General features: G+C 39.2%; 1 protein-coding gene and 1 long non-coding RNA gene across 4 annotated transcripts in view; both read right to left on the reverse strand.

Moving 5' to 3' along the window:
- Positions 1-5,813: 5,813 nt before the first annotated feature.
- On the reverse strand, positions 5,814-8,496 carry LOC148028171 (uncharacterized). 2 transcript variants are annotated; one of them, XR_015692566.1, is made up of 3 exons: positions 6,646-7,086; positions 6,466-6,533; positions 5,816-6,390 (listed from the first exon to the last, which is right to left on the reverse strand). It is a non-coding gene; the product is annotated as an uncharacterized LOC148028171 (long non-coding RNA). The 2 variants fall into 2 exon arrangements; XR_015692565.1 differs by having other exon boundaries at positions 5,814-6,533; positions 6,646-8,496.
- Positions 8,497-10,455: 1,959 nt separating this feature from the next.
- Positions 10,456-11,976, reverse strand: part of LOC148028172 (uncharacterized) — a 33,972-nt gene continuing 32,451 nt past the window's right edge. For both annotated transcript variants that reach the window (XM_087689865.1, XM_087689866.1), the window contains 2 exons: positions 11,501-11,684; positions 10,456-11,220 (listed from right to left, as the gene is read on the reverse strand). In XM_087689865.1, the coding sequence (XP_087545991.1) occupies positions 10,995-11,220; positions 11,501-11,684 (410 nt within the window). In that variant the 3' untranslated portion in view covers positions 10,456-10,994. The remainder of the gene's footprint in view (positions 11,221-11,500; positions 11,685-11,976) is intronic.

An 11,976-nucleotide genomic window follows, 5' to 3' on the forward strand; every position in this document is an offset into this window, starting at 1 on the left:
GTTGGTACACCGCCCATGAATAATAGCTACATGATAGCTATCCTTATCTACTCTAGTTCGTGGCTCAGCTAGTATGCCACCTTAGTTAGTTGAGTTTGGTTTGAGACCCATATATAGGGTTCTTCTATTTCTTTGTACTTGAGTTCTTTTTGGCTTACACAACTAAGAAGAGGAAAATTGTTTTCAGGCTCCACCCTTGTGTGTATTCCCCCATTGTGCAAGCAAGAAAGCTACAAGTGAGACTCCTTCCTTCTCTCCCACAATCGTGACAGAAATGGATGTACATCAACCGAATGACACATGGGATTTGATGCCATTACCAAAAGGAAAGTTATTGGCTGAAAATGGGTTTGCAAAGTGAAGCATGCATTTGATGGATCGATTGAGTGCTATAAAGCAAGGTTAGTTGCCAAAGGGTATGTGCAGACTCATGGTATTGATTATGAGGAGACCTTTGCTCTAATAGCTAAAATGGCCTACTGTGAGGGATATCATAGTAGTGGCTACATCAAAGGGTTGGAGCATGCATCAAATGGATGTTAAAAATGACTTCTTGCATGGGGAGTTGCAAGAAGAAGTTTATGTTGAGTAGCCACCTAGTTATGTGGATGACAGTTATTTTGATTATATATGCACGCTTCGGAAGTCCTTATATGGGCTGAAGCAAGAAACAAGGCATGGCATGACAAGATTGTAGAATATCTTGTTAGCATTAGATTTTGCAGATCACAAGATGATCGCTCACTTTATGTATATGAGGGTGATGTGGGTATTTGATCAGCACTATATACAAAGATAACTTGATTATCATGGGTAACAGTGAGATAGAGATTGACATATGAAGAGTCTTCTCGAGGCTAAGTTTGAAATGAAGTATTTGAGAGAGTTGTGTTATTTTCTTGGCATAGTCAAGACTCCATAAGATATATGGTTACATATTGTCACAGAGACAATATGATTTAAGTATGCTTAAAAGATATAGTATGATTGATTGTAAGCCTGCCTCGATAACTTTGGATTGTGAGAATGTCAGATCTAGAGCATGGCAGGAGCTATGGAGATTGGAAGGTGAAGACTAAATTCATGTTGATATGGACAATGAGTAGACAACTATTACACAAGTGAATTAGGTTCCAAGATGGAGACTTGGACTCATAAAGACAATCTTGTGTATTGGACTGACAATGATAATGCCACTAACTGAAAGAGGAAATCATCATGATATTGTATTTATCATTGTGAAACTGATAGTCAAGTATAATGCTTTATAGAAGTTGGGTTGTACCACTCTCCTCACTGTGCATATGGGATTTGGGACATCTCTTCCTGGAGCATACATCATTTTTCTATTTCTCAACACCCCCCCTCAAAAGATGAGTCCCTACACTTGTTGGCTTTTGCGCCCCCCCCCCCCCCACCACATGGTAACATGGCTCAGAAGACTAGCTCATAGGCAGCATAGTCAAGTTAAAGCTTGAAACTTTACATCTTTGGCAAGGGTTTTTACAAAAAGTAAATCCACTAAGGGAAAAATAGAGATCCACTATGGGAAACACATATGAAAGATACAATGAAATTTCTTTAAAACAATCTGTCAGAGTTGTTGATGGTAGAGCGAAAGTATCTCCTTCTTCTTCTTCTTCATTCATGAACTAGTTTTGGTGGTGATCATTCTGTATCTGATGTGCTCTTTTCTTATGGAAACATTCAATGGCTATATGGCCAGTCTTGCCATAGTATTGACATAGAATCCGATCCTTGTTGTTGTTGGTGTTGAGTCCTTGACCACGGCTTTTTGCTCCATAAGTGCCCTTGGTGTACAAGAGATTGTTTTTGGTAGTGTATTCCTTTGCATCATTGCTTTTAACTTTGCTTTCTTCATCAAGTAGTGAGTGCTCAATATCTTTAATTTAGAAACTTGGAACATTACTTAGGGTGGACACAAGATTCTCATATGGATCCTTATTTACACTTGCAAGCAGTACATCTATTGCTTCATCTTCATCAATATTCTTCTTAAGAGTTGCAAGCTGGGTTTTTAGACTCTTGAACTTGTTAATGTGTATGGTACATGGAAATAATATCTTTTATATCCAATTTATAAAACTACATGGGTAATTTTACATTTGAATTCTTTGCTTGGGCACCAAACATCCTGTCAAGTTCCTCCTACGTAATTCTAGCATCTCTAATGCCAGAGATATGATGTAGCACATCATCACTTAGTCCTCCCCAGGCAATGATGCCTAGTGCCTTGCTATTCATTTTCTTCCATTCTTTGCTTTTTGGTGGAGCTATTGCAAGGATACCACTTTCTGAATCTTCTTTCTCGTCATCTGCATCACCTTCATCATCTTCAAGGAGATTCCAGAGGTCTTTCCTCATGAGGTGGTACATGGTCTTTTCCTTCCAGGCATGGAATCCTTCTCCATTGAAATTTGCTATTTTCTCAAGCTCTGCCATGTTGATAAGCTTCAAATAACCAACAAAAGAGTTGTAGTTCAATGTGTCAAGAGACACAAGAAGATCAGTGTCAAATTGACACTAGTTGAGTATTAATGGATACTAGTCAGTGCTTTCTCTCACAAATTTTGTGGATTTCTGAGCTTCCTTGGGCACTTCTAGATCTGTAGTGAACTTTAGAGAGTGTAGCTCATGATTAAAATCGTTGTTCATAGCTTCAGTGAGAGAAGAAATAGTGAAAATGTCAAGCTTTGAAGCTTGGGCTATGGTTGCCCACAGAGATGGCAGTTAGGGTTTCACAAATTGTGAGAGATAGAGAGAGAATTTTGGGGATTCCTTTCAGCCTGAGATTGCCCACTTGGGGTTCTTCAAATGCCCCACGATCATCGTCAACATTGTGGTCTGTATATGTGGCGCAGGTTGTACGAACATGCGCAGGTGCAGATTGGGCAGCGACTAACAAAAAACATAATGTTGGGCTCTTGTTGATGAAACAATGTTGGTGCTTGATGTGCCACATAGAGAAGCTTTGGGAGTCAAGAAACATTTTCCCACAGGGAATCACTTGAAGATATGGCTTGTAGAGAGAGATCAAGCTACTCAAACTAGGGTAGGTACTGTCCTAGCTATGGCTACCACAAGGTCAAGTGGAGGTGGAAGTGAGAAATGGAACCATAAGCTAGTTTTGAGCTTACCTGAGGTTAAGAGGGACTAAGAGAGCAGAGAGGGGAGTTATGTCATGCTTAGTTAAGCTCTGATACCATGTGAGAATGTCAGATTTAGAGCATGGAAGGAGCTATGGAGGTTGGAAGGCGAAGACTAAATTCCTGTTAGCATGAACAATGAGTAGACAATTGTTACACAAGTGTATTAGGTTCCAAGATGGAAGCTTGGACTCATAAAGACAATCTTGTGTATTGGAATGACAATGACAATGACACTAACTGAAAGAGGAAAGCATCATGATATCATATTCATCATTTTGAAACTGATAGTCAAGTACAATGCTTTATAGAAGTTGGGTTGTACCACTCTCCTCACTCTGCATATGGGATTTGGGACATCTCTTCCTGGAGCATACATCATTTGTCTATTTCTCAATATGGATGTCAATGCTAATCTAAGTGTACATGACGAGGGTGATGTGATTAAGGATGTCACTATGTATACAAAGATTATTGGTAGCCTTATTTATTTGATGATCACTAGGCCAGATCTAAACTACATAGTTGGTTTGGAGAGTTAGTTCATATAGCTTCCATGGAAGCCACATTTGGATGCAGTGTGTTACACATTGCACTATGTCAAGTCTTCACTTAACTATGCCTTGTTCTCTATACAATAGGTGAGGTAGTTTGGCTATGCAACCTACTTCCTGATTTGGGGTTGCATGTAGACAAGAAGGTTATCATCTATTGTGATAACCTTAGTAGCATTCAGATGGCCAAGAACCCAATGTATCATGCACGAACCAAACACATAGAGGTCCATTACCATTTCATTCAAAAGCTGGTTCTAGCAGGTGATACTGATTTGGTTTATATTATTGCACATGATCACATTGCAAATATTTTCACCAAGGCCTTGGGAGCTGAGAAGCTCTGCCACTTCAAGACTATGTTTGGAGTACACGAGCTCATGCTAAGCTTGAGGGGGCATGTTGAGATATCAAACTCCACCTAAGCTGGCATCCACTACATGTCTTGGTGATGTGGTAGGACTTTACTTACTAGCACATTAGATAATTAATATGAAGGATATGTCAGTGATTGTATAGCTAGACTCTTGGTTGTGGCACATTTATTATGCCACCTCATCTATCCTTAGTGGGTTCAATCTTAGTGACTACATATACATATGTTCTAGGACTCTCATATTAGTCTTTTATTATGTTGTAGACTAAGTTCTTTTGTGTGGAAAGAAAAAAAGAAGAAAAAGAAGATTTCATCCCTACTTCTCTGTGTGCCCAAGTTTGCATTGTATGTATGTGCTCCTGGTTGCTTCATCTCTCTCTACTCTTGTGTGTTTACAGGTCTCCTTACCTATCACGTGTTGATGACCATATATGATGATAATTGTAGCTATTTGAGAACTTGAAATGCAAGTGTTGCTCTCTCTCTCTCTCTCTCTCTCTCTCTCTCTAACGAGAGAGAGAGAGAGAGGGAGTAGGAGGAAGGGAGAGAGGGGGAAGAGATAGAGATGGAATTGTATTTATGTCCTTTTAGACACCTCAAAGATAGAGACAGAGTTGTATTGACATCCTTTTAAACATGTCAAAGGTATATAGGACAAAGAGACAAATATCAAGGTTTCTACTTCATAGTTTACATGAAAAGAACCCGATTCATTATTAGTAGAAAATGAAAATTTTCAATTTAAGTTATGAAAGCTGTTAAATACACCCTAACCCCAAAGTAACTTAGTGCTTAGACTTTCAAAATTTTTCTATAAGGCCTTTTCCACCTCAATAAATTGCTCATTTACCTCCCTTTCCAGGTAGCATTATCTCGATAATTTCACATGGTCATGCTTTGAGTTGTATTGGCATAACTTGATGTATGATCCACGCTTTATTTCGCTTGAAACATTTTGATTGCTTTAATACTTTTTTATCTTCCATGCTTTTAAACTCTAAAGTTGCTTGGTTCTTTCCTTGCTAAATGATTTTCCATGGTATCAACGAATTGGGATCCTTTTTCTTCCAAACTTGGCCTCATTTTTGGGATCCTTTTTCTTCCAAACTTGGCCTCATTTTAGTCTCCAACCCATCTGTCTCTAAACATCCTTGGTGGTCTTCATCATTTAGTTTCTCATGTGTTGCTTCATGCCACCTCTCAAAGAGGTCTCCTAAACGCGCATGGAGTTCAATGTTATTTTGCAATGTAACTTTGTTAACTACTTAAGTAGATGTTTTCAAATTGTGTAAAAAGTCAATAAAGTATCTGAAGTTTAAAAGACTTATGCTATTATTGGTGTGCAATTTCAAAAATTTTGGCATAAGGTTGAAGTGTAATATAGGCCAATCCTTGAGGTTGCTTTATTTAGTACTTGAGTGGAAGATTTGATATTTGCTTATCTTTTTGGATTGCAATTAATTAATACCATGGAGATGTAGTAGGTTCAAGTTTTATGGGTCTCAGAATGGAAATTATGACAACCTATGATATACTTTGAGAAGTTGATTAGGTACCGTGTTCTTCCAATCAGGCTACTATGACTTGCCTTGTGCATGCAGAGCCTAGATGTACTTCTAAGAGGTTGATGATGATAATTCTAGTTGTACAATTGAAGCCTAATGTGAAGCTTCAAATGAAAAACAATGGCACCGATGGCATTTACAAATGTCATATATATGTAATTGGAAAACTTGGGGGAAGACGAATCAGATTACTTTGAGATTAGCTCAATAATCCATACTTGGAACATCAAACATATGTAGTATTTGCACCACTAAGTACTTGTATACAATAATTTCTCGAGACCCAACAAATTCACCTATGAAACATTGTCTCGAATTTATGGGCCTGATTTGATGCCAAATGGGCTGCAAACGTAAACACTTCTACAAGCGGGTTAGTAATGCGCAATGAGCAACAAATCCCTGACGCTGTGAGATCTTAAGTACAAAATTGACATGGAAGTGGTGATTAACCCTGTGAAACCACTTGGGTTCTGGAGAGAGATTAATAGCTCGAGGATATATTTCAGAATTGCGTGTTGGGTCTTCCCTGACATCCATGTAGAAAGGATGATACGCCGACCAGGTTTCAGGGGTTGCTCATAGCCATTCCAATGTTCTGAAAGCTCCGCCTTATAGGCTATATTCCGACTGCATATTTTCCCCCCGAACAGGGAACTGGGAACCGCCTCTTGTGCTAATAATATTCAGCCGTTCGAGTTAGGGGGTCCGGGTGTCGTGCTTCCAGCCTGCCAAATCCGAACCTTACTTGAGTCAATGGTTCTGAATAATCTATACCCATGATAAGGGGCCATCGATTTTACCAGACGCCTATCAGGAGTCGACGCGTGGCGCGGGGCGGTGCTGACGCTTAGATCAGGGGCGTTGGCGTCTGCAATAGGCAAACAGTCACGAGATGAGAAGAGAGCAAAAATGCAATCAGAGCAGGCGTAAAGCTGCTTAATGGAGTCAATGGCACCCATGTAAAAGGGCTGAGGCAGTACCTGAAGGAGGAGGAGGAGAAGAGACTGTGCAGATGGTGCGTGCATGTGCAACAGCTGTCGATGAGAGTACGATGAGGAGGACAGCTCCCAGTGTCGTCCACCGCGTACCCATGTTTTTCTTTGGGTCGCCCTGCACTTGCAACTTGCAAGTTGCTACCACTATACGACTCTATATAGGGGAAACCACATGGGCCCATTTCCGGTTCTTCCTTCTGACTCGGCGGTTTTGATTTTTCAATGCAAAGACAAGTCGCCTTTAATGAGGCACAGTGGCTTGGTCGCCAAGCTACCAGAGCTTATTATACTAGTAACCACATTATTAATGGCCTTTGCAAAACTATTTGTCTATCCATATTTAATATTTACACCTCTTAACTAGCTACACTAGGGTAAAGGGGCCATACCTTATAGTGCCATGCACATAACAGATCTTACTTTGTGCATTAAAAGGCCCAACTTATATATGCAGCACTTCGTTCACATAGCTCACCTCTCATTGATTACAAGGAAATAGATTGGTCACTTGCCCCACACTCTTATGGATGAATACAAAAGGTAACCCATGCTCACATCTCCATCCTGTTAGGATGAAATCTCACATCACTCTCAATGGTTGTCCATGAAGGTTTGTCAATGATGTCAAACAATACCTATTAATGAGGTGTATCCAAGGAGGTAGTGGAGAGATCATGAACTTGAATTGGACGAAGATCTTTTGTTTGTTGTAGGAGTCGAATAATCTCTCAAAGCATAGATGGAAAATGATGGGTTTTTTTTTTAGTTGGCGAGGATTTTACAATTCATAATTTTTTTCTTGAGATCTAAATACGTGAGCATCTAGGGGATACCCATAAGGATTGGACAAGTCTAATGTTGAATTTTTTGTTTTTAGAATCTTTTATCCAATTAAAAAAATACAATTTTGGGAGGTAGTGGAACACTTGAGAGCCAATGATGTAACACTTATTAGCAAATCAATGAGTGACACCTAATCAAAATTCTCAACATATCCCTTTTTTTTGTGAGTCACATTGCTAGCCCCAAGGTGCTTGCTTTTTGACACCCGTTTCGCTATTGGCCCCCTTATCATATTAATATAATATTCATTGTGGCTAAGTGGATACTCAAAACACCCAAAGGTCAAAGCTCACAACATTTTTCATGACCTTTTTCAAAAGTACCAGTAGGCTTCATGCCTAGATGTTGGACAGTTAACATGGTTACTCAAATACTCGAAGTTCAAGGCCCACTACAGAGTCAAAGTTTGACTCCAAGCTACCATTTGGGACCTAATCCCAAGACCTCACATCACAAATAAAAATCCACCAAATCAACAACAAACAAAGAGTGGATTCTCCAAACACAAGGATTCACTAGAACTTAAGCATAGTGCTCCCATAACTCCAAATATTAAAACAAGCAGTACACCACATATCACCTTAACCCTTTTATTAAACTCTCACTCTCTCTCTCTCCGATAGTAATTTACTCTTAGTAGCCTATCAAGCCCATGGGAGGAATATTTATGTCAAGAAGGTTGCAACTTGGAAGCAAAGAATGTTTTTTTGGAAAAATTCATTTGTCAAAGTGCTTATGTGTTTGGTGGAGCTAGAAGGAAAGTTTTCAATAGAGGTGGCTACATCAAACAAGAAGATTGAAGATGGAAGTCAAGGAAATATTGACCAAAGTGGATAAGGAAGTCAAAATGAGGGTAGAGGCAACTAAGGAAGGTATTGTAGCCAATATCTTGTAAGTAGTTAACAAAGTTACATTGCAAAATAATATTGAACTCCATGCGTGTTTAGAAGGCCTCTTTGAGAGGTGGCATGAAGAAACACAAGAGAAACTAAATGATGAAGATGGAAGTCAAGGAAATATTGACCAAAGTGGATAAGGAAGTCAAAATGAGGATAGAGGCAACTAAGGAAGGTATTGTAGCCAATATCTTGTAAGTAGTTAACAAAGTTACATTGCAAAATAATATTGAACTCCATGCGTCTTTGAGAGGTGGCATGAAGAAACACAAGAGAAACTAAATGATGAAGACCACCAAGGATGTTTAGAGACACATGGGCTAGAGACTAAATTGAAGCCAAGTTTAGAAGAAAAAGGATCCCAATTAATTGATACCATGGAAAATTATTTAGCAAGGAAAGAACCAAGCAACTTTAGAGTTTAAAAGCATGGAAGATAAAAAAGTATTAAATCAATCAAAATGTTTCAAGCGAAATAAAGCGTGGATCATACATCAAGTTATGCCAATATAACTCAAAGCATGACCACATGAAATTACTAAGATAATGCTAACCAAAAAGGGAGGTAAATGAGCAATCTATTGAGGTGGAAAAGGCCTTATAGAAAAAATTTGAGAGTCTAAGCACTAAGTTACTTTTAGGTTAAATTCCAAAAGTTGTGTATCAATCTAACAAGTGAGGGATACTTGTGTTATTGTTCGTCTATCATCATCATGGTTACCTTTAGATCCTCGTCGACAATCTTGCGACTTAAATTGGAAACCATAGAGCAAATGGTACAAATTTGTCAATGTGACCTAAAGTATATCATGTGCACATCCATGTCGAGCATTAAAGATCCAAAAGTGTAATTGATACAAAATATGGCATCAAAACCTCTTTTACCTCTAAACAAGTCATAATTTCTGTTTGATTAAACTATTGGCTTGATCCAAAAAAAGTCCTTCGCATTCATTTTCTCTTCAACCATGGCAATGGTAAAATCTCAATTTACTTCTTATTAACCTTGACCTTAAGGCTTTCACATGCAACTCCACTTGCACCAAAAAAATACCACTGCAGGGCTTTCCTCCTCCAAGAGGACAAGGCATTGGGTCCATCCACCATGATCATAGGCATACAAAGAGTCAATTAGATGGATCGAAAGCTGGAAGCCTTCCAAAAAGGGGCATTCATACAAACAAATAGGAAACAAGAGAACAATGTAAAGGCACCTACTTTAATCAAGGCTGATCTAAATTTGGGAGAGACATTAAAAGGCTATCAGCCACAGTTCCAGACTCTCTAGAGAGCTCATGCGTAACCATGAAAACAAGAAAATAAGATGCACAGGAACAATCCCTTCTTTATACAAGCTGAGATACAAGTAGTTTGGCTTTCATTGAATGGTGTGGAACTCACTAGGTGTTATACGATATATCATTCCCTCGCATTGAAAACCCACCTCTTTGCAAGTTGGTCATGTAGCTAGCCTATAGGTTGTAGGAACTCTTCTAGCCTTTGCCTTCTCATTCTACACTTTCTTCCAGTCCTTTATATCTCTCTCGTACATTGCTAATCTTTTATTTATGATTTTACTCTTAAGACACAACCAATCAACTAATCTTACTTTTAGTACCTATCTGTTGAGACTGGGGGGGGCACATAGAAAACCCAACCAATAGAGTGTATACTTCTCCTCGTACAGCAATTGTCTAGCACACTGACTTTTACTTTGCAGCACTAGGTCCTTTCTTTTTCTTGGCTTTGTAGCATGTCTAAGAACTGGACAATCCTAGTGTATCATGATTGCAGAGTTGTTTGGATGAAAATTTTCTATTTGAACTTGCATATCCCCAAGTCCGACTTCTTTGGACAAAAGAAAGAAGTGAATGTCATAATTGTCAATGAACTTAACATGTGCCAAAGAACTTTCAACCATCCAAAATATCAATAGTGATGTATATCATAGTAACATGTTGGTTCCAATTCCATGCTTTGCAGGCCACAAAATAAGTTGCAACATGTAGGAGGCATAATCTACGAGTATAATATGACTGCCTACACTCAATGGCTATTATTCAGTGGTAAAGCAATCCGTTGATAATGGTAAAAATGTGAAACATTAATGACACTACTGAGCTTTGAAGCTGGTTTTGTATATTGCATCATATAGTGCTATTCAATACCAGTCACCAGAAACTGTAGCTCAAAAGATAATTACAAAACAGGTTACACATTCAGGCTTGGCAAGCCCCATCAGTCCTAGTTAAATCATAGAAGAATGTTGTATCCACGATTTTATTTTCGTCTGACAGTCACAATGCATGCATCGAAAGTCCGCAAATTTTCATTAATGAGCAAACCCCTGGGGGGCAAAGTTGCAGGCCTTTGATCATTGTAGTGAGCCTGAAGTCATCTCAGGAAAGAGGGCATCACTTAGCACAGAAAAAAAGGTTTACCTGAATTGAGCTGCTGTATTGCAGCTTTATTCAAATGACCATCAAGAAAGCAAATCTGTGGAACATATGTTCTGTGGCCCAGATAAGACACATGCCCCAAAGCAAGCTCTAAGCCAGGAGATGGCCAATCAAGAATCACTTAACTGCAGCGTACTCAGACCGACTGGCTTTTTAGATTCTTTGTTTCAAGGTACTGGCTCCAAAGAATTGGTCTTCTCTCTGCACCGCCATATGCTACTTTGTCTGATAGCTGTGTACCACAGGTTAAAAGGGTTCCTCCTTCTGGTAATAGCTTTGCCACAGCAGTTGCTGCCGATCCATCAGAATAGGTAATCCCTAAGGATGGTTTGGGGAGATCACTCAACAGCCTTTTGATGTACCTGCATTGCAACATTCCATTTAGAGCACAAACATGAGAAAAATCAACTCCCTGTTCAAACCCCTTGTAAATAGCCATCAAGCAAAAACGTTCAAAAGCTTATGTCAAGCACAAATTGGGTCATACCCAATCAATTTACAAATAGCATGAACGTCTTGATTTTGGCGAAATCAAGCAGCTCCATAATACATGCAAATAAAATGTAAACAGCCTATCTTCTGATTTTTCCCACAGAACAAGATGAAAAGTGAGAAACGCAGAAGTAAGGAACAGAACCATACCAGGTGTTTGTATAGGATTCACTAACAACAATATCACCTCCTACATGCTTCAGCTTTTCCACCAACAATGTCAAGCCAGGTTTATCTGTGATAACATTGATGGTTTTGATACCACGTTCTCTCGCAAGCTGGATTACTGCTTGGCCCAGCTCACTATCAGCCTCATTCTGCACCAATACATCACCTGAAATGGCAGTTGCCAGGTTCAGTAAGTTTTTGATAATGAAGCAAGGGATAAGACAGTAGACACAATAAAGAGTGGGAAAGCCTCTTGCACAAAATCAAAGTTTTCAGCTTGTTAATAAATAATCCTACAGAGGTCTGAGCTGCCAAGCTTGTGGTCAGAAGAGTACAAGGTTGTGAGATGCAAGGCAGTTCTGAACTACTAGTTAAGTCATCTGGCTGCAAGGTGTCTCCCAGTTGCTGTGTTTAGCAATTCCCAGCTGCACTTTCTGCAATTTATGCATCATATGACC

This window comes from Lygodium microphyllum, chromosome 12 (assembly GCF_053477565.2).
Source record: "Lygodium microphyllum isolate KBCC chromosome 12, Lygodium_microphyllum_v1.1.10, whole genome shotgun sequence".
NCBI lineage: Eukaryota > Viridiplantae > Streptophyta > Polypodiopsida > Schizaeales > Lygodiaceae > Lygodium > Lygodium microphyllum.